Source organism: Xenopus laevis, chromosome 9_10L (genome assembly GCF_017654675.1).
Source record: "Xenopus laevis strain J_2021 chromosome 9_10L, Xenopus_laevis_v10.1, whole genome shotgun sequence".
In the NCBI taxonomy this organism is placed as follows: domain Eukaryota; kingdom Metazoa; phylum Chordata; class Amphibia; order Anura; family Pipidae; genus Xenopus; species Xenopus laevis.
Genome location: NC_054387.1, coordinates 116,747,975 through 116,767,150, shown reverse-complemented (window position 1 = coordinate 116,767,150; position 19,176 = coordinate 116,747,975). Strand labels below are relative to the sequence as shown.

General features: G+C 43.3%; 1 protein-coding gene across 1 annotated transcript in view; it reads left to right on the top strand.

Annotated features, from left to right (window-relative positions):
- Positions 1-19,176, top strand: part of adcy9.L (adenylate cyclase 9 L homeolog) — an 81,989-nt gene that overhangs the window by 41,555 nt on the left and 21,258 nt on the right. The window contains 1 exon segment of the mRNA NM_001085833.1: positions 17,771-17,955. Coding sequence (NP_001079302.1) covers positions 17,771-17,955 — 185 coding nt within the window.

The window sequence follows — 19,176 nt, the reverse complement described above, 5'->3', positions numbered from 1 at the left end:
TAACAAATAATAGACAAAAATCTCCATTTCCGAAATTAGTATTGACTTCTATATATAGGTATTGACTTCTTATACATTCTGATACAAGTTACAGGCAATTGACTGCTTGTGACCCACCGGGGAAGCAGTCAAGGCCAGTAGCAGAGTAATCCATCTAGGATGCCATAAGACACAGGAGCTTGTGTTCCATCTTGCTTCCCTCAGTGCCTCCAGATATGGCATGTACCGCAGAATAATAAGTATTTGTTTATAATGGAGTCATACTGGAACGCACCTTCAGTTTATATTAAAGCTGACACTTTCTGACTAATGTAACCCACTTAGGCTACTGGAGTTGTTGAACCCTTTGAAGTGTCGTTGAAGTAGAACACTTGCTTTGGATTTATATCCCAGTACCTTGCCTTGTATACTTCTAAAGGGATCTGGCATAGTACATTGCATATATTAAATCTCAAGGAATGACACTTAATCTATTTATAAGGCAGTTTTAGGATTATTTGTAACCTGGCTCCAGTCCTACTGTGTGTTATGTATATACATCATTTGAAGGCCGACCCCATTTTTTTTTGTATACAGTTACATTTATAGCGTAGGTGTTGCTTTATGTTCGGTATCCATCCATGTTGGAACTGGCTCATGCAATTCAATATGGACTGTTTAAGATGTAACAAAAGCCTTAAAGGGATGGTTCACCTTTACTTTTCATTTTTGTATATCATAGAATGGCTCATTCTAAGCAATTTTTGGATTGGTCTTCATTTTTTTCTTTCTTGCAGTTTTTGAATTATTTCAGCCCTTTGCTGTTCATATTCCAGTCTCTTATTCACTTCTAGAATCAGAAGGTCGAGGAGGGGCTGCATTGCTAGTGAAGCGAGCGATATTGTGCTCGCTGCTCTAGCAGAGCTGAATTTCCGTTTTAAAAACGGAAAAATGGCTCTTAAAGTTACCAGAGACGGCTTTTTGCCCCCATGGTAACGGGCTGCTCCATGCCGTCTGAGGCAAGACCTCACCTTGCCGCCTCATGGCCCGAGCTGCCCTGCTTGCGACCCACGATTGGATCAGCTCAATATCGCCCACTTAAAGGTGGACATTTCAGGGAGTAATCGTTTGGCGATGTATGGCCAGCTTAAAAGGTAGACAACCCCTTTAAACTGGCCATAAACAGGCTAATAAAAGTTGTTTGCAGCTTATTGGTCCATGTATCGGCAACAAATTGCCCAGATGTCACATCCACTGGTGTATGATGTCACCTACGCCAACACAGAGCCAGGTACCCCTCAACCCCACCCCAGCCCCGCCACTGAATTTACACAGGAAATTTCTAGTATTTTTTTCTAGAAAAACATTTAATTTATTTATAATATAGGCACTCAAGGGCTGCCACCCTAATCCTGCCACCCTAGGGCCCTCTATTTCCTATTTTATATATAGATATATAGATATAGTTAGGAGCACTCACAGGTGTCGTGAAATAGAGGTTTTATTGGAGTATTACAGACTACCCCACATAGTCTGTAGGGTAGTCTGTAATACTCCAATAAAACCACTATTTCACGACACCCGTGAGTGCTCCTAACTATATCTATATGCTCTCTTTCGAGGAGCACCCGGGACTTGACTGATTGATGGTGAGTGCCGGTTAATAATATGACTATATATATATATATATATATATATATATATATATATATATATATATACATATATATATAGTGTATATATTAATATAGCTCTGCTTTAAATTAATGTTACACGAGGCATGGAGAACCCCAACTGCACATTTCCCATTGAAGTCAATGAGAGCTACAGGAAGCCAGATGAGAAATGTGGTGCTGTAGAAAGCAAGGGACTTCTATATCTTTTAAAGATAATTAGAGCGCATATTAAAGAACATCATTCACATTGACAACCTAGGGGGCATTTATCCCTGGCCCCCCTGCTGGCAAACTGTATGACACTCACTCTAATCTTACTGACGAATACAAACAAACAATAATACATTCATACACCCAACAATCAGCATAATCCCACTCCAATGGGTTCCTGAAAAAAAGGAATCTCCATTTATAGATTTAGAACCAAAGACACCCTTTCCCTACTGATAGGCCTTGTGTATTTGTGTTTGCTTGTGTGTATTGACTCTCATTGTTGCCATATGTAAACAATAGGGATGCACCGAATCTAGGATTCGGTTCGGGATTCGGCCAGAATTCGGACTTTTCAGCAGGATTTGGATTCGGCCGAATCCTTCTGCCCAGCTAAACCGAATCAGAATCCTAATTTGCATATCCAAATTAGGGGCGGGGAGGGAAATCACGTTACAAGGAAGTAAAAAATGGTTTACCCTTCCCACCCGGATTCGGATTCAGTTCGGTATTCGGCCGAATCTTTAGCAAAGGATTCAGGGGGTTCGATGCATCCCTAGTAAACAATCATGCTGGTGTTGCCATACTTGTAACCATTCCTGTTGCCTATAGTAGGATGCCATACATGCCTGTTCCTCACTGATACCAATAGAAGTGTATAGTTTAGACCAGGGTGGCCAGGACGTCGATCGCGGTCTACCAGTCGATCCCCGTCATTTTCTTGGTACACCTTGACCTGCCTGAAGGTTTAAACAGCACTTCCTGGTCGTGACGTCATAAGTCTCGCTAGACAAGACTTCAGACGCAAATCCTTAATGTTCCACAGCCGCCATCTTTATTTTACAGACACGGGATAGAGCAGAAGAACCCGCTTCAGACAATACCCTTTGCATGAAAGTCTCTTGGCATTGCCCACTGTCTCCAGTATTATTTGCACAACAGGCACTTGGCACGGGAGACAAGCACAGCACAGAGGGAAGGGAGACAAGCACAGCACGGAGAGAAGGGAGACAAGCACAGCACGGAGGGAAGGGAGACAAGCACAGCACAGAGGAAAGGGAGACAAGCACAGCACAGAGGGAAGGGAGACAAGCACAGCACAGAGGGAAGGGAGACAAGCACAGCACGGAGGGAAGGGAGACAAGCACAGAGGGAAGGGAGACAAGCACAGCACGGAGGAAAGGGAGACAAGCACAGCACGGAGGGAAGGGAGACAAGCACAGCACGGAGGGAAGGGAGACAAGCACAGCACGGAGGGAAGGGAGACAAGCACAGCACAGAGGGAAGGGAGACAAGCACAGCACGGAGGGAAGGGAGACAAGCACAGCACAGAGGAAAGGGAGACAAGCACAGCACGGAGGGAAGGGAGACAAGCACAGCACAGAGGGAAGGGAGACAAGCACAGCACGGAGGGAAGGGAGACAAGCACAGCACGGAGGGAAGGGAGACAAGCACAGCACGGAGGAAAGGGATACAAGCACAGCACGGAGGGAAGGGAGACAAGCACAGCACGTAGGGAAGGGAGACAAGCACAGCAGGGAGGGAAGGGAGACAAGCACAGAGGGAAGGGAGACAAGCACAGCACAGAGGGAAGGGAGACAAGCACAGCACAGAGGGAAGGGAGACAAGCACAGCAGGGAGGGAAGACAAGCACAGAGGGAAGGGAGACAAGCACAACACGTAGGGAAGGGAGACAAGCTCAACACGTAGGGAAGGGAGACAAGCACAGCAGGGAGGGAAGGGAGACAAGCACAGCATGGAGGAAAGGTGGGGAGACAAGTGCAGCACGATGGAAGGGAGAGAGGGCGGGGGAAGGACACAGGAGGGAGAAGGACAGGCTGCAGGCAGGGACACGAGAGGGCTGAGAGCAGCAAGCACGGAGGAGAAGGGAGTGTGTTCAAACTTTCATAACCTGCCAAATTTTGTAAAATGAGCATGATAATTAGGATGTAAGGCCACAAAATGGTCAAAAAAAAAATTTGCTGCACATTATCAGGGTAGATCTGATCTACTGGCTACCTCTGGTTTAGACTGTCTCTCATAAAGGACGAGGCTCATTGGTTGTGTGTCCATAGGAGGAGGGTGCAGCTGCCCAATCACAATTTAAATGTACACTCCACTAATATAAGGTTAAGTGCTTCTAAAAAAAATATCTTCCCTGCTGTGATATAGAAATTCCAACATATCCCAGGAAAACAAATTGCCTTTAATAAGCTCTTTGTGTAGTCGGTAGTTCACCGTTAATTCATTTTTACAAAGATGTAGACCGCAATATTCTAAAACAGGGTACAATTGGTCTTTATTGTGCTTTATATGTGCGCTGTCGCAGGGCAATCATTGTCAGTGACCCCCAGTTGAAACCAGGAAAGAGGGAGAAGAGGAAGGCATATCATTCAAAAACTATTAATTAATTCTCAGTCAGTTGGTCTGTCAGTCAGTTGCGGGGGGGGTACATGATTGGGGTGACCTGTCTGACAATGTTCAGGCTACCTGTCCAGTTGAGCTGACAGTATGAGTAGGAAGTAACACCTTTGGCAGTAACACAACATGCAATTGCCAGAGTTTTGCCACAACATTATTTCCAGTTCAGTGGTTGGGTAATTGCCACTCGGTTGACCTGAATGCCTGGACCCTGACAGACACTCTAAAGACAGGCGATTATCTCTTGAAAATGCCGCAGACCTAAGAGTGCACCAGCAGGACTGATATGATTGCCATTCGGTCAAGTGGTTTGCCCTATGTGCCCACAGCTGGCATTTAATCTCAGCTCTGCCATGCCCCCAATTAATAACCCTATCCATGTAGAATATCATTCTAGGTATTCCCTTCATCGGTCCAACTATCTTTTTTCTCATCCAACTAATAATCCCATCATCTGCCTAATCTTTCTATCTCTGTAGCGCATGATCTAATGTTTTCTCTGCAGAGCTTTGTGCTAATAATACAGTCTCTGCAGAGGATTCCGCGTATGATCAGTGCCCTTCTGCAGAGCCTTGGCTGGCAAGTCTGTCTCTGCAATGCTTATTCATGGTCTGTTATCTGTAAGGGCAAGTTATCTGTAAAGGTAAGTTATCTGTAAGGGTAAGTTATCTGTAAAGGTAAGTTATCTGTAAGGGCAAGTTATCTGTAAAGGTAAGTTATCTGTAAGGGTAAGTTATCTGTAAGGGCAAGTTATCTGTAAAGGTAAGTTATCTGTAAGGGTAAGTTATCTGTAAGGGCAAGTTATCTGTAAAGGTAAGTTATCTGTAAGGGTAAGTTATCTGTAAAGGTAAGTTATCTGTAAGGGCAAGTTATCTGTAAAGGTAAGTTATCTGTAAGGGCAAGTTATCTGTAAAGGCAAGTTATCTGTAAGGGCAAGTTATCTGTGAGGGTAAGTTATCTGTAAGGGTAAGTTATCTGTAAAGGTAAGTTATCTGTAAGGGCAAGTTATCTGTAAAGGTAAGTTATCTGTAAGGGTAAGTTATCTGTAAGGGCAAGTTATCTGTAAAGGTAAGTTATCTGTAAGGGTAAGTTATCTGTAAAGGTAAGTTATCTGTAAGGGCAAGTTATCTGTAAAGGTAAGTTATCTGTAAGGGCAAGTTATCTGTGAGGGTAAGTTATCTGTGAGGGTAAGTTATCTGTGAGGGTAAGTTATCTGTAAAGGTAAGTTATCTGTGAGGGTAAGTTATATGTAAAGGTAAGTTATCTGTAAGGGCAAGTTATCTGTAAGGGCAAGTTATCTGTAAAGGCAAGTTATCTGTAAGGGCAAGTTATCTGTAAGGGCAAGTTATCTGTAAAGGTAAGTTATCTGTAAGGGCAAGTTATCTGTAAGGGCAAGTTATCTGTAAGGGCAAGTTATCTGTGAGGGTAAGTTATCTGTGAGGGTAAGTTATCTGTAAAGGTAAGTTATCTGTAAGGGCAAGTTATCTGTAAGGGCAAGTTATCTGTAAGGGCAAGTTATCTGTAAAGGCAAGTTATCTGTAAAGGCAAGTTATCTGTAAAGGCAAGTTATCTGTAAGGGCAAGTTATCTGTAAGGGCAAGTTATCTGTGAGGGCAAGTTATCTGTGAGGGTAAGTTATCTGTGAGGGTAAGTTATCTGTGAGGGTAAATTATCTGTAAAGGTAAGTTATGTGTAAGGGCAAGTTATCCGTAAAGGCAAGTTATCTGTAAAGGCAAGTTATCTGTAAAGGCAAGTTATCTGTAAGGGCAAGTTATCTGTAAGGGCAAGTTATCTGTAAAGGCAAGTTATCTGTAAGGGCAAGTTATCTGTAAGGGCAAGTTTTCTGTGAGGGCAGTTTATGGTTGTTTCATTGCTGTAGAGTACTTGTGTTTGCAGAGCATTTTACAGGCAATACAGGATGGAACTATGGCACAGGTTAAATAGTGGATAACAGATAACACCATTATGTTCTACAGAGCTTATCTGCTGTGTAACCTGAGCCTTTTCTCCTTTGAATGGCTGCCCCCATGGCTACACAGCAGCTTATTTATATAAACAATAGTAGTGTTTCTGAAGCAAACACACCAGTTTTACCAACACAGGGCAACACTGCATTATACAGCACTACTGTGTATCCCTTGAGCAATTCCACCTCTGTAGCCCAATAGAGAATTGGCACACTAGGTGATTTGCCCAAAGTGCAAAATCCTCTCTAATGTAATGGAAAACAATGACAGTGCCAGGGAGGTCCCTCTTGTCCCCTGCTTGTACACGTGTGTGTGGACATTCTGTGCCTACAGAGCATGGTGCTTGCCATTCCATCTGTGCAGAGCAGTCTACTGTACATTCCTTTGCTGCAGAGCATGTTGCCAGCCATTCCATCTGTGTGCTGTGCCCGGCTGAATACTTCAGAAGCCCGATTGTTGCAAAGCCTCATACCTTGGGGTCCCAGCAAGCTGAACCTTGTGTTAGTAGTGTTAGCAACATCCCCCTACTTGACATCACTCTGCTAATCCCGCCTCTGCAGAGCCATTTTCTTTTGCTGTGCCAGAGTCTGTACAACATTCCTTCATTAAAGGAACAGTAACACCAAAAAATGAAAGTGTTTTCATGGAATGACAACATAATGTACTATTGCCTGCACTAGTAAAACTGGTGTGTTTGCTTCAGAAACACAACTATAGTTTATGTAAACACATACCTCCCACCTGTCCAGTTTTTAGAGGGACAGTCCCTCTTTTGACAGCTCAACCCGCAGTCCCTCGTTTGTACTGGAAAGTCCCGTTTTTCTCTGCACTGAACAGCCAGAAAAAGAAAAAAAGTTTCTAACTTAATTGGCTTTTGGCAGAGAGCCCAGAACGGCCACATCAGCAGATCAGATACTTTTGTAACAATGTCAAGACAAGCAATTGTAACAATATAAGATAACAGGTCCCTTGGGAAAAGTTAGACTCACAGCTTAAAGGGCAATTCACCTTCATTAGAAAAACTGTAATAACTGGAAAAAAAAAACACAGAAATATGTTCAAACTTTCATAGCCTGACAATTTTTTTTAAAATGAACATGGTAATTAGGGGGCGTGGCCACAAAAATGGGCATGGTCTCTGTTTATTTCCAAAATGTTGGGAGGTATGGTAAACAAGCTAATGTGTAGCCATGGGGGCAGCCATTCAGCACAGGATACCCAGTAGATAACAGATAAGTTCAGAAGAATCCCATTGTATACTACAGAGCTTATCTATTATCTACTGTGTATCCTGTGCCTTTTCCTCTTTTTCAGCTTTGACTGGCTGCCCCCATGGCTATACAGCAGCTTGTTTATATAAACTATAATAGAGTTTCTGAACTAAATACACCAGTTTCACCGGTGCAGGGCAACACTACATTATATTTTCATTACTTTCATTTTTTGGTGTTACTATGCCTTTAACCTTGTAGTAAGGCCCCTGTATGGCTGTGCAGGAAAGCTGCTGTGTATTATATTCAGGTTTCCTCAGAGGCGTATGTCCAGGGCAGACATTACACAGACAGCGGGTGTTAAAGCAAGCATGTGTGATCCCTCTCTCCCCCACTCCCCCGTGTGCTGCCTCCCTTACCTTGACATATTGGCCCATAAAAGGCAGTGAGTATCTGCTACATCCAGCTGGTGTACAGCCCAATCTTTTTCATAGGCAGAGAATGGACAAGAGTAACCCCTTACCTGCCAGACTGAAGCTGCTGGAGCAGTGATGCATCCTGAATATATATCTGTATATGAATATAGGGTGTGTGCCATTGCCCCGCCATCTTCAGTCTGGCACCTACAGTTATACAGTGCAATGGAATGTAAGAGTGAATTATACTGACATCCCATAAACATAAAACTCACTGGACTGGTAAATGTTAACTCATATTATTCCTCACTAGATTCCTTGTGAACTTTACTAGTCCCCTCAGTGTTAATGGGATGTCATATTGATCGGCTATTGATCTTTAAAAGCTATAAATATTGTTTATAGCCTTTTGTGCTTAAAAAAAGGGCAAGGGAACTCTCATGTCTTAGATACAGTATTCCTGGATAAAACCAAGCAAGTAATGATGTGTGGGTAGGTCCGATACCCGCTGGACCCGCGGGTTTACCCCGCACCTCCGGGTTGAGCTCTTCTTCCTGCTCTCCCCGCCTGCCCCCTGGAACTGCCAGCTTCCAACTTCCTGCCGCCCCTTTTGTGACATCTTTGTCAGGACCTTAAAATGTTAGCAGGAAGTCGGGCTAGGGCGAGGGTGGGTTGGTTAAGGGCGGGTTAGGGGCTGGTTAGGGGCGGGTGTGGGTCGGGTTTTACCCGACCCGCACATCACTACAAGTAAGCATTCTACCTCTGGCACAATTTTACCTCTGGGGTCACTGTTAAGCTGCATTATATGGATGGTATTTTATATGTCCAAGTCAGTGCAATCAATATGGCTGCTGCCACTTGTATGATTAAAGGGGTTGTTCGCCTTTAAATTAACTTTTAGTATGATGTAGAGAATGATATTCTGAGACAATTTGCAATTGGTTTCCATTTTTTTGGCCTATAGAAAGCAAGAAGGAAGCCAGTGTTATAACTTTTAATTCTCCATATGACAGGGTCAGGGGCTTAATAAAATACATGTACAAAGTAAAAGCGCAATTCCATTATTGAGCCTACAAATAGTCAAGCTGCAAGCCGCGTCCAATAAAAGATCAGGGAAACAAGGAAGCCCGCGTAGTAGTTATGGGATCCATTATCCGGAAACCCAGTATCCAGAAAACCATCTCCCATAGACTTCATTTTAATCAAATAAAAATTTATTTTTTCTCTTTCATAAAATACTTGATCCAAACTAAGATATAACAGATCCTTATTTGAGGCAAAGCAATCCTGTTGGGTTTATTTAGTGTCAAAATGACCTTTTAGTAGACAAATTGTGGAGATCCAAATTACAGAAAGCACCAGGTCCCAAGCATTCTGGATAACAGGTCCCATACTTGTACACTGTACAACAGCCATGAATATTCTTTAACATTTATCCTTTGAAAAAGGCGCTTAGTGATCTGTCTGCACTGCTGGTTCTGTCTCCTGAAACGTTGTAGCAGAAGTCAGTTCTCTTCCAGCACTTTTATTATTTCAGGAGCCAGAGCCGGCAGGGCTGTTTACCCCAGCAGATGCTGCTTTAAATAGCAATTACATTTACAAATGGCTTTAAATCCAATGTGGAATTCATGTCTATTGGAACGTTGTTTAGAATTACCATATTATTATGCAAAAAAAAAAAAAACTGATTAAGGGTGGTGTTCCTCTTTAAATGTGGATTGTGAGGCAGAGATTTTTTTCACTGGTAATAAATCCCAAAATAGAATTTGTACCCGTGGGCCATGCTGGGCTGCCTAGCGTTGCTGGAGCGTGGGGCATTATGGGAGTGGAGAGACAGAGGCAGCACTCTAGTGTGAGCCAAGGTGTCAGGATTGACTGGAGGAGGGTGACAAGAACGTGTGCCCCGCACAGGAACAATGGGCCGGGGAGCTAATTACACGCCTGCCTTTTATCTGTGCCATGTCGGCTGTATCCCCTAGGCTGGCACCATGCCATGCGGGCACTGAACCAAGGGGAGAATAATTTGTTAGTGTTACTCTGCAAAGTCAGGAATTTAACCCCAGCATTCCCAGCATGTGCCATGGAGTCACTTTGTGCCTATTTGTTATTTCTTCTCCCCATCAGGGTTGCCACCTTTTCTAGAAAGAAATACCGGCCTTCCTATATATTTATCTTTCTTCCTTATTAATAACATTGGGATCAACCATCATTTTTACCAGCCAGGTCAGTAAAATACCGGCCAGTTGGCAACCCTACTCCCCATTCTGCTCATCAGCATTCACTTTCTGCCCTCCCCCTCTTTATCCCCCCCCACCATATCCCCCCACCATCACACACATTTGCTTTCTGCTAATTACTATTGTTCTCTCATGTCATTCCCTCTGCAGTCTCTGCAGTCTCCTTTTTGCCTGTCCCATCTGTCCCATCAAAATTATTTCCCACTGCTTCTCTCTCTCCCTTCTCCATACTTGCAGAGTTATGGCGTCCATACACAGGCCAAGAAAAGCTGCCCAATCGACCCCTCCAGACTGTGTGCAAATGTCAGTCTTGAAAATCCTGCCCAACGGGGTCTATAGGATCATCCCACTCTGGTCGAGTATGTTGGTGCCTTGGAACTGGTTTCAGGGACACTTTTGGATCTGTGGCTCTCTGAGGCATCAGACATGTTGCCCTTACTATTCTGCTCTGGTGGAGAGGCCACCAAGATTATTGGGGGTGGCATGCTGCCCAATTACACCCACATTGGTTCAGAAACACTGGGGAGGCGCATGAGATACAACCGTTTTTAAAATTTCCTGTGTGCAAATCCCCATTGGTCTGGTCCCGATGATGAAAATTTGTTTGAATAAAAGGGAGGGGATGGGGAAACAAACGACAGTGGGCCTAGGGGCACCTGCTATGTAAATCCGGCCCTGTCCCCACCTCACCACACCTGTCTGGATTTCACCTGGACAGCCCGGTTTTTAGGGGGAAAAAGTTCCAAATTAGAAAATCTGGACAGGACATTGAAGAGAATGACATGGTGATCAGCCAATCGCTGATCACCATGTCATCAGCCCCACCCCTGACGTCATCCGTTCTTCCCCCGACATCACCTCCCTGCCCCCAATGTCACTTGCCCACCCACTGCTGTTTTCATCTAAAAATAAAGGTGGCAACCCTACTCGGTGCTTACTTTGGTGCTTCAACTGGGGTAAGGGGAGATGAACTCTCTACACTAGAAGAGCCAGCAATCTGCTTAAAAACATGAAAATTTAGCTCTTTAAAGGGATACTGTCATGGGAAAAAAAAAATTAAAAATGCATCAGTTAATAGTGCTGCTCCAGCAGAATTCTGCACTGAAATCCATTTCTCAAAAGAGCAAACAGATTTTTTTATATTCAATTTTGACATGAGGCTAGACATATTGTCAATTTCCCAGCTGCCCCAAGTCATGTGACTTGTGCTCTGATAAACTTCAATCACTCTTTACTGCTTAATGTTCTTTGTATGGGCAAAGTCTATAGCCTGCCAAACCAATACCCTAGTATCTATGGGGCTAAAAATCTCATCTAACAGACCTCAACAATCCTGTTATGCCACTATGGAACCCACCACTTTGTGTGACAATTTCTTCCATGAAATAAGGCTTGGAGAAACCAAGTTAGTGTAGCATACAGACTGTAAGGCATAGAGCAATGGCACGTGATCAACATGTTGCTCCCAGTGGCCTCAAAGCAGGTGCTTATTTTTGAATTCCAGGCTTGGATGCAAGTTTTGGTTTCATAAAGCCAGGTGTACTGCCAAATAAAGGCTCCTGTAGGCTGCCAGTCCACTTAGGGGCTACCAAATACTCAATCCCAGCCCTTATTTGGCATCCTCAGGGACTTTTCATGTTTTTGTCATGCTTGTGCTGCTCCCCAACTCTATATACTTTGAAAGTAGCTCATGGGTTAAAGAGGTTGGGGACCATAGGAACAGAGAAACCAAGGAAGTGTATCATAGTGATTGTAAGGTCTAGAGAAACCAAGAAAGTGTGACTGTAAGGCATGGAGAAACCTAGATGGTGACTATGTAGTGGAGTGTGTAGTGTGCCTGTTGTGCAACAGTGCACAGAGCAGAGAAACCCTTTATTGGCCTGCACCTCCTCACCCAGCTCTGTGCCTTTGCTCTTATGTGCTTTGGCCCCATGCCCAATGCTGGCAGATGGTCCACAAATCAGAGAGGACTCACTGGGCAAGTTCTTACCAAGTAGAAGAAAGTGTGCGCTGCCCTGGAGAAAGTATAACGGCAGTAAACACAGATTGAAGGGATCTTGGCTGGCTTTTGTTGTCTGTTCCCTGCCGCCTATTCACACCCTTACTGACCTCCCTAATGCACAAGTATACATTTCATTTACTGCTTCAGTAGCTCTGCTTCTCATTTACTGCTTCAACAGCCCCAAACATTCCCCATTTACTGCCTCAATCAATCCCCATTCCTTCACTTCCACCTCTCCATCACTCCTGCTCTACATCCTTCACCCTCCAATATTTACTCCTTCATCATCATGCTATCACTCCTTTTCATTCACTGACGTTATAAGTTCCACTTTGGTGGGATCGCTGGATGAGCAGAACTTTACCCAATTTAGCCAGAAGCATGTAAGGCCAGATTGGGATGCTTTTATACTTTGTCCTCAGGCTAATGTTGGGATCATAATGGGGGTCTAAGGAGTCCCGTTGGGTGAGGACCACATAAATTCACAGATGCCTTCCTTACTAGAGGGTATTTTGAAAATCATGTTTTAAGCCACATAACAGACAGGCTTTTGGGAGGGCTCAATACCCAGGCCAGTAAACAGATGCATTGGTAGGGAGGGGCCCAGTTGGCAGCTTATATTGGCTCGAAAATTGCTACTTTTGATTTTGCTGCAACCACCCTGGCACTTCCCATCACTACGCCTCGCACTTTATCAGTATCTCAACCCATTACCTCAACCAATTACCTCCTCACCTCTAATCCACAATCTTTCCTGGCTCCTCAAATATTTCCTTTCTGTATCTCACCCTCTCCTCCCAACCATTGCCAATGACTACCTTTATTTACAGCCCACCACACACACGTGGTTATGGTGGGATGTATATAATCCGTAGCTATTTGTCACCCCCCCCAGTATCACCCCAGTTTATTCCCATACCTACCAACTGAGGCACTATCTATAGGGCAGGTACGAGGCACCATCCATAGGGCACGAGGCACTATCCGTAGGTTGGGTACGAGGCACTGTCCATAGGGCGGGTATGAGGCACTGTCCGTAGGGTGGGTACGAGGCACTGTCCGTACGAGGGCGGGTGTGATAAGTGTTGGGGGCCCTCTGTTTCTGAACTAGGATCAAATAAAGTCTTGTTATAACACTGCCACCTGTCACCACTCAACTCCCTTTTATTTCAAAACCACGTATTTTATTATTAACTACCAAATATTTATATTTCACCCCATTCTTGCTCCCCTCACTTCAACTTCCCCCATCACTTTTCCAGCTTCTCAATCACCATTTTAAATTTCCCTCTCGACGTTGAACGTGTCCTTCCCTCTGTGCTCCTTCCTGTCTCCTTTTCTTCTCCGTGCGCCTGTTGGACAGCGGCCAGGCACTCCCTCCTCATTACTCATTTATCTGCTCAATGCTTATGCTCAGTGAAATATACATGAAGACACAAGTGTCCTTTTCACACCAGCAAGTCTCCATGGCACAATGCCTCAGCTTTTCATCTGTCAACTCCTCGCCCCGGCCAGACAATCACTGCCATATCCACCCCGGCTGACTGAGCTCCCAGCATTATATGAACAACTGATGCACCAAATTCATCATTTTAAGATTCGCCTAAATACAGAATCCTCCACAAAAGATGAGAAGGACCCCAAACATGGACCAATAAACTGTCCACTTGGTCTGGCAGCCAGTTTATGGCAACTTTGAATCTGAAGTCTGTAAAAAGTGCTGGGAATTCCAAAACCAAGTCTTGCCTCCCTAATATACACATAGTAGGAAATAAACATAGAGACAAAAGTTAGTGACTCCCATGGTAGTACCTAAGGGATTCTATAGAGAAAACAAAAACATTTTCATTCCTTATAAGACCTTGGTCAGAGCTACATTTGTGGAGTATTCAGTGTACTATGGTTCTGTTAGTAACAAGACTGTGTTACACTGGCCTTTCTCAATTACCGAGAGATTGTATCAGGGATTAACTATTTTTATGATGTTTACTCTTCCAGTGAATCTAATTGTACCCTGCCCCATAGAACTTACATTCCAGGTTCAGCGCAGTGGAACCTTCTTTTAGGTAATGATACGCCTTCCTATTCTCCCTGTTTGTTTTAGAAAAAAATTAAAAAGTACATATATACATAGTGCTATTGGCGGTCCACATCGAACAGTCCATTGGGTCCCGTCACAATAAAAACCAGAACCCCACAGTGATCCTCCTGGTTTCTCTGGACACCTACTGTATGCTGGAAGCTGCTGAGATCTCCTCGGACCAATACCACATTAGACTTCATGAGATGCACTGAGAAGAATATTTCCATTTGTAAAAATTTGCCTCTAAACGGCCCTCCAGTATGAGTCAACAGTTTATGGGCCAATCCGGAATCAGCCAGCTATTTATCAGGGAGTTTAGAAATCCCTTCGGATGAAAAACCGCATAAGGGCATTGATGCAGTTCTCCATAGGCCTCCATTCTGATTAAGTCATTAGTTTGGGAGCCAAATAAACATATCGGCCTCATTTTGCCCAGTACAAGGGTGGACAGATCAGGATCAGAGAACGTGAGCCCATGCAAAGTAAGTGTGTGTGTGTGTGTGTGTGTAAGTGTGTGCGTGTAAGTGTGTGTAAGTAAGTGTGTGTGTGTGTGTGTGTGTGTAAGTGTGTGTGCAGGGCACTGGGCCATGGAGATAAGTGAGCCCATGCAAAGCAGTCACTACACAGCAGATAAGAGGCACATCACAGGCAACTCATCTGTTTGTAGTGCAAATTCCTCTCTTCCCTGATGCAAACTCTTGTGTGTTATGACGATTCTTGTGTGTTCTGTGCAGTGAGGCCTCTGCTAAGTGTGCCAAGCCTGGCCAGCCTTTTATAGCCACCCCTTCACCTGCAACGTGCCTTTTGTTCATTCCTCAACACTTTCCTCTGTGCAAATTGCATATAACATTCTTCTGCAACCAGGTTCAATGCAACTATCCTCTGCTAATTTTTAATTTGTGCAACTTTCCAATCCATAAAAAAAAATTCCCCTGCAAACTGTTCAATGCAAACCTACTATTTGCAACAGTGCAAATATCACTCTGCAAGCTGTATTGAGTGCAAACATTCCCCTACAAACTGCATTCAGTGCAAGCATCCCTCTGCAAGCTGCATTCAGTGCAAACTGCATCAGTGCAAACCTACCCCTACAAGCTACATTCAGTGCAAACACTCCTATGCAAACTGCATTCAGTGCAAACATCCCTCTGCAAGCTGCATTCAGTGCAAACCTACCCCTACAAGCTGCATTCAGTGCAAACATCCCTATGCACACTGCATTCAGTGCTAACCACCATCTTCAAGCTGCATTCAGTGCAAAACTCCAACTTGTCCATCTGCGTTTGCCATTCCACACAAAAGAAGATTTGATTTGAACCGTATTGTGGTGAATGCCCTAAGCAGAAGTGATCATTGCGACCAGATGGCAGGACCCCCATTTAACCAATGTTCGGGGGGGGGGGGGGCAAACTCATTGCCCTGCAGGCTTATGAACTAAAATTCAAGCCGTTGTGAAACAAATGGGTTTTTAAAGGAACAGCAAGAAAGTGCATTTGGAAATATTGATGCTTCCCTTTCAAAAATAAAAACACACTGAATTTATCTTTAAAATTGTGCCCCCCACCCCCATTCCATCTTTTGCTCTGCCCACAAATGCGTCTATTATTATGTTTGTGCGACTGCTGCCACCTGCTGGTGATGGAGGAATATAATCACTTATGCCTTTGCCAGTTGTGTTTACTGTCGCAAGGCTTCATTTCATATTCAGGATTGTGCTCGTTTATTGCTTTCCCCCCGCAGGCTCTTTTGTGCACACGCCATTTGAGCCCTAAATGCATTTGCTGTTTGTTTGTTCGCTGGATAATTCAGTTAGAGGATGTTGCAGATACCAGTAACTGCCTGTAGCACCAGGGCTAGAGAATAATCAGCAGCAGCTCGTGATCTGAACCGGCACTATTCTTGGGGATTTATTTGTATGCACGTATAATGTTATTTCCAATATTCTGATCTATATTATCCATTTATAATACACAAAAGCCATGAATATCCTGTAAATTATATCCTTATAAACGGGGAGTAGTGATGTCATCAGTTATAAACGGTGAGTAGTGATGTAATTTCTGTCACATGACTCACTAAAATTTGTGTATTATAATTAATAAAATACCCCCAGTTGTAAAATATGAGGATATTAGAAGCTACCTCGGAGTTCCATGACCTATATAAAAACACTCGGCCTTCGGCCTCGTGTTTTTATTTGGTCATGAAACTCCTCGGTAACTTATAATATCCTTATATTTTACAAGAGGGGGTACTTTATTCACTATATAAACTCACCAATAAATTTGGGGGGTTCTGGGTGAACATGACCCACACCTTCAGCTCAATGGAGGCTCCAAAGTCTGTACACGATATGTAGATGGACTGGCACAAACTGAACCGACATGTTCAAAATGGTGCAGATAAAAAAAATCATTTATTTAAGGAAAAAGCATCTCAAAATTGGAATAGCCTTACGCACTTTGTGCCTAGAGCGCACTTAGTCATAATTATCCAATCACATACTATTGGTAACTAACCAGTATTGATGGGCGAATTTCTCCCAGTTGGCTTCGCTGTAAAATTCACAAATTTCCCGCAAAAAAACGGCAAAAAATTCTTGAAAAACCGTGAAATCTGAAAGTTTACGAAAAAAAATTGTGTTTTCACAAAACAATCGAGCAATTCGAACGTTATCACTTAAAAATCGAGCAATTCCAACGTTTTCACAAAAAAATCGAGCAATTCCAATGCTTTCACGAAAAATCAAACAATTCGAATGTTTTCAATAAAATCGAGCAACTTTTACAAAAAAAATCGAACAATTCGAACATTTTCCCAAAAAAACTTGAGCAATTCGAAAGTTTTCACGAAAAAATCTAGCAATTCGAACGTTTTCGCTAAAAAATCGAGCAATTCCAAAGCCTTCACAAAAAAATCAAGCAATTCAAACGTTTTCATGAAAAAATCGTGAAAATCAGAAATTGACACTGGCGAATTTTCGGGGGAGATTCACAAATGTATTCGCCGTAGGCGAAACGCGGATATTTGCAGGAGAATTTATTGCCCATCACTACTAACCAGAGTTAAACAGAAAAAATATGTATACCTAGTGTACCTAACACATTGGCAGTATTCCCCAGTTGTAGGGGAATCCTCACTAATCCTAAAATCTATATATAGTTCTACTACAGCTCTTGGGGGAAAGCCTTAAATTCATCTAAACACTGTTCCTAAATCTCTCCGGCACAGTCGGACTCATGCAGGGATCAACAGCAAGCAGCTCTATACCTGTCAAAGTGTCATAAGTCCTGGGATTCATGTTTTTCAGGTTGCTGGGGGTTGTAGTTCAGCAACAAATACGTGTTGGGTAGCTTCAATGCATGTAAGACAGGATGAGTATCCCTGCTATGGTGGATTTTTATCATGGGAATCTCATAGAAAACAGACAGTGCTAGGAGAAGTATTGATAAGCTTCCGGTCACCCCCGGGTGCATTATCACAAGTGCAGTTCCCCTTTACTGACAGATAAGGTAATGGAGCCGCTTTGTTGATGACCTTTTCTCTCTCTCTCTTGCCATGTGTCGCAGGATTAAAGACATTCCTGATCTCCGGGCGCAGAACTCGTGTGCCCAGCTGCAGCTGCTCCCAGACCCTGATTCCGGTGCAAGAGGGGACCGACCTCAGCAGCCCTTCCTTAGCCCCCCACGTCCAAGCGGCAATCAGCGAGACCAGCGACAGTCACACTAACTGCACTCAGCCAGAGACACTCAAGGTGAGCAAGAGGGCCACGTCTTTATGTCTGCCTGTCCAGTAAAGTCTCGAAATCCTGTATTTTGTAAACATGAACTTACTGCAACAGTAGCCTAATCAAACAAATGATTTATGCTTTCAAAGTTGGCCACAGGTGGTCACCATCTTGTAACATTGTTAAACATCTTTGCAAGACCAAGACTGTGCACATGCTCAGTATAGTCTGAGCTGCTTAGGGATCGTCATAAATTATCAAAACAGCACAAGTCAAATAATATCTGCCAGAAGCCAATACAGCAAAACTGATTAATAATCAGAATATGCAGACTGCACTGGGTCCTGTGTTGTCATGTAATCTAATGTGGATTTTATCGTTTTTGTATTGTTTAATACAAACTTTCTCCAACTCTGCAGAACCAGTGGCTGCAGCAAAATAATCCTCCAAATAGAATCCCAGTTTATCTGTTTAAATCTGGCTCCATGATCTTTGTCCCTGCATCTGGAGTTGAAAACAGTAAAGGGAATGTAAAGGCAAAAATAAAATCCAATACAAATCTCTAAATAGTTGCCGACTGCTCTACAGGGAAACAAACAAAGCCGCTTGATTTTTGCATGGCTGGGAAGTAAGGTGGGGGCTCCCCCTGCTGTTCATAAGTATGATTGTTTCTCTGCAGAGCAGTTAGGGACTGTGACAATTCCTATCCACAGCAGTAAATGAATGGAGAATCTCACTGCATACAGTATTTCATAATCAGGAGTCCAGTAGCCTAAGGCAGAGCCAGAGGGACATGCCCCGGTTCAAAAGGCAATCAACCCACAAAAATTGATATCAAAAAGATAAATGTCCCAAGGCTCATCTTCAGTAAAAATAAATATTTATTGTTCACATTTTTAAAAATGGTTTCGCACCCTCCGGCACTTAGTCATAGATGACTAAGCGCTGGAGGGTGCGAAACGCGTAAGGTGGGCCATGTGGGGTCAGTATGTATCATAATATTTTTTAAAAATGTAAATAATAAATATTTATTTTTACTGAAGATGAGCCTTGGGACATATCTCACTGCATACAGTCAGGTTTCTTATAAAAAAGGTAAACATTTTTAAATTAAAGTTTATTGGAGATAGGTTTCTTTTTCATTAAAGAAAGTAAAAATGGGATTTTATTTTTTTGCCTTTACATGCCTTTTAAAGGGCATCTAGTATGAAGTAGAGAGTGATATTCTGAGACAAATTGCAATTGGTT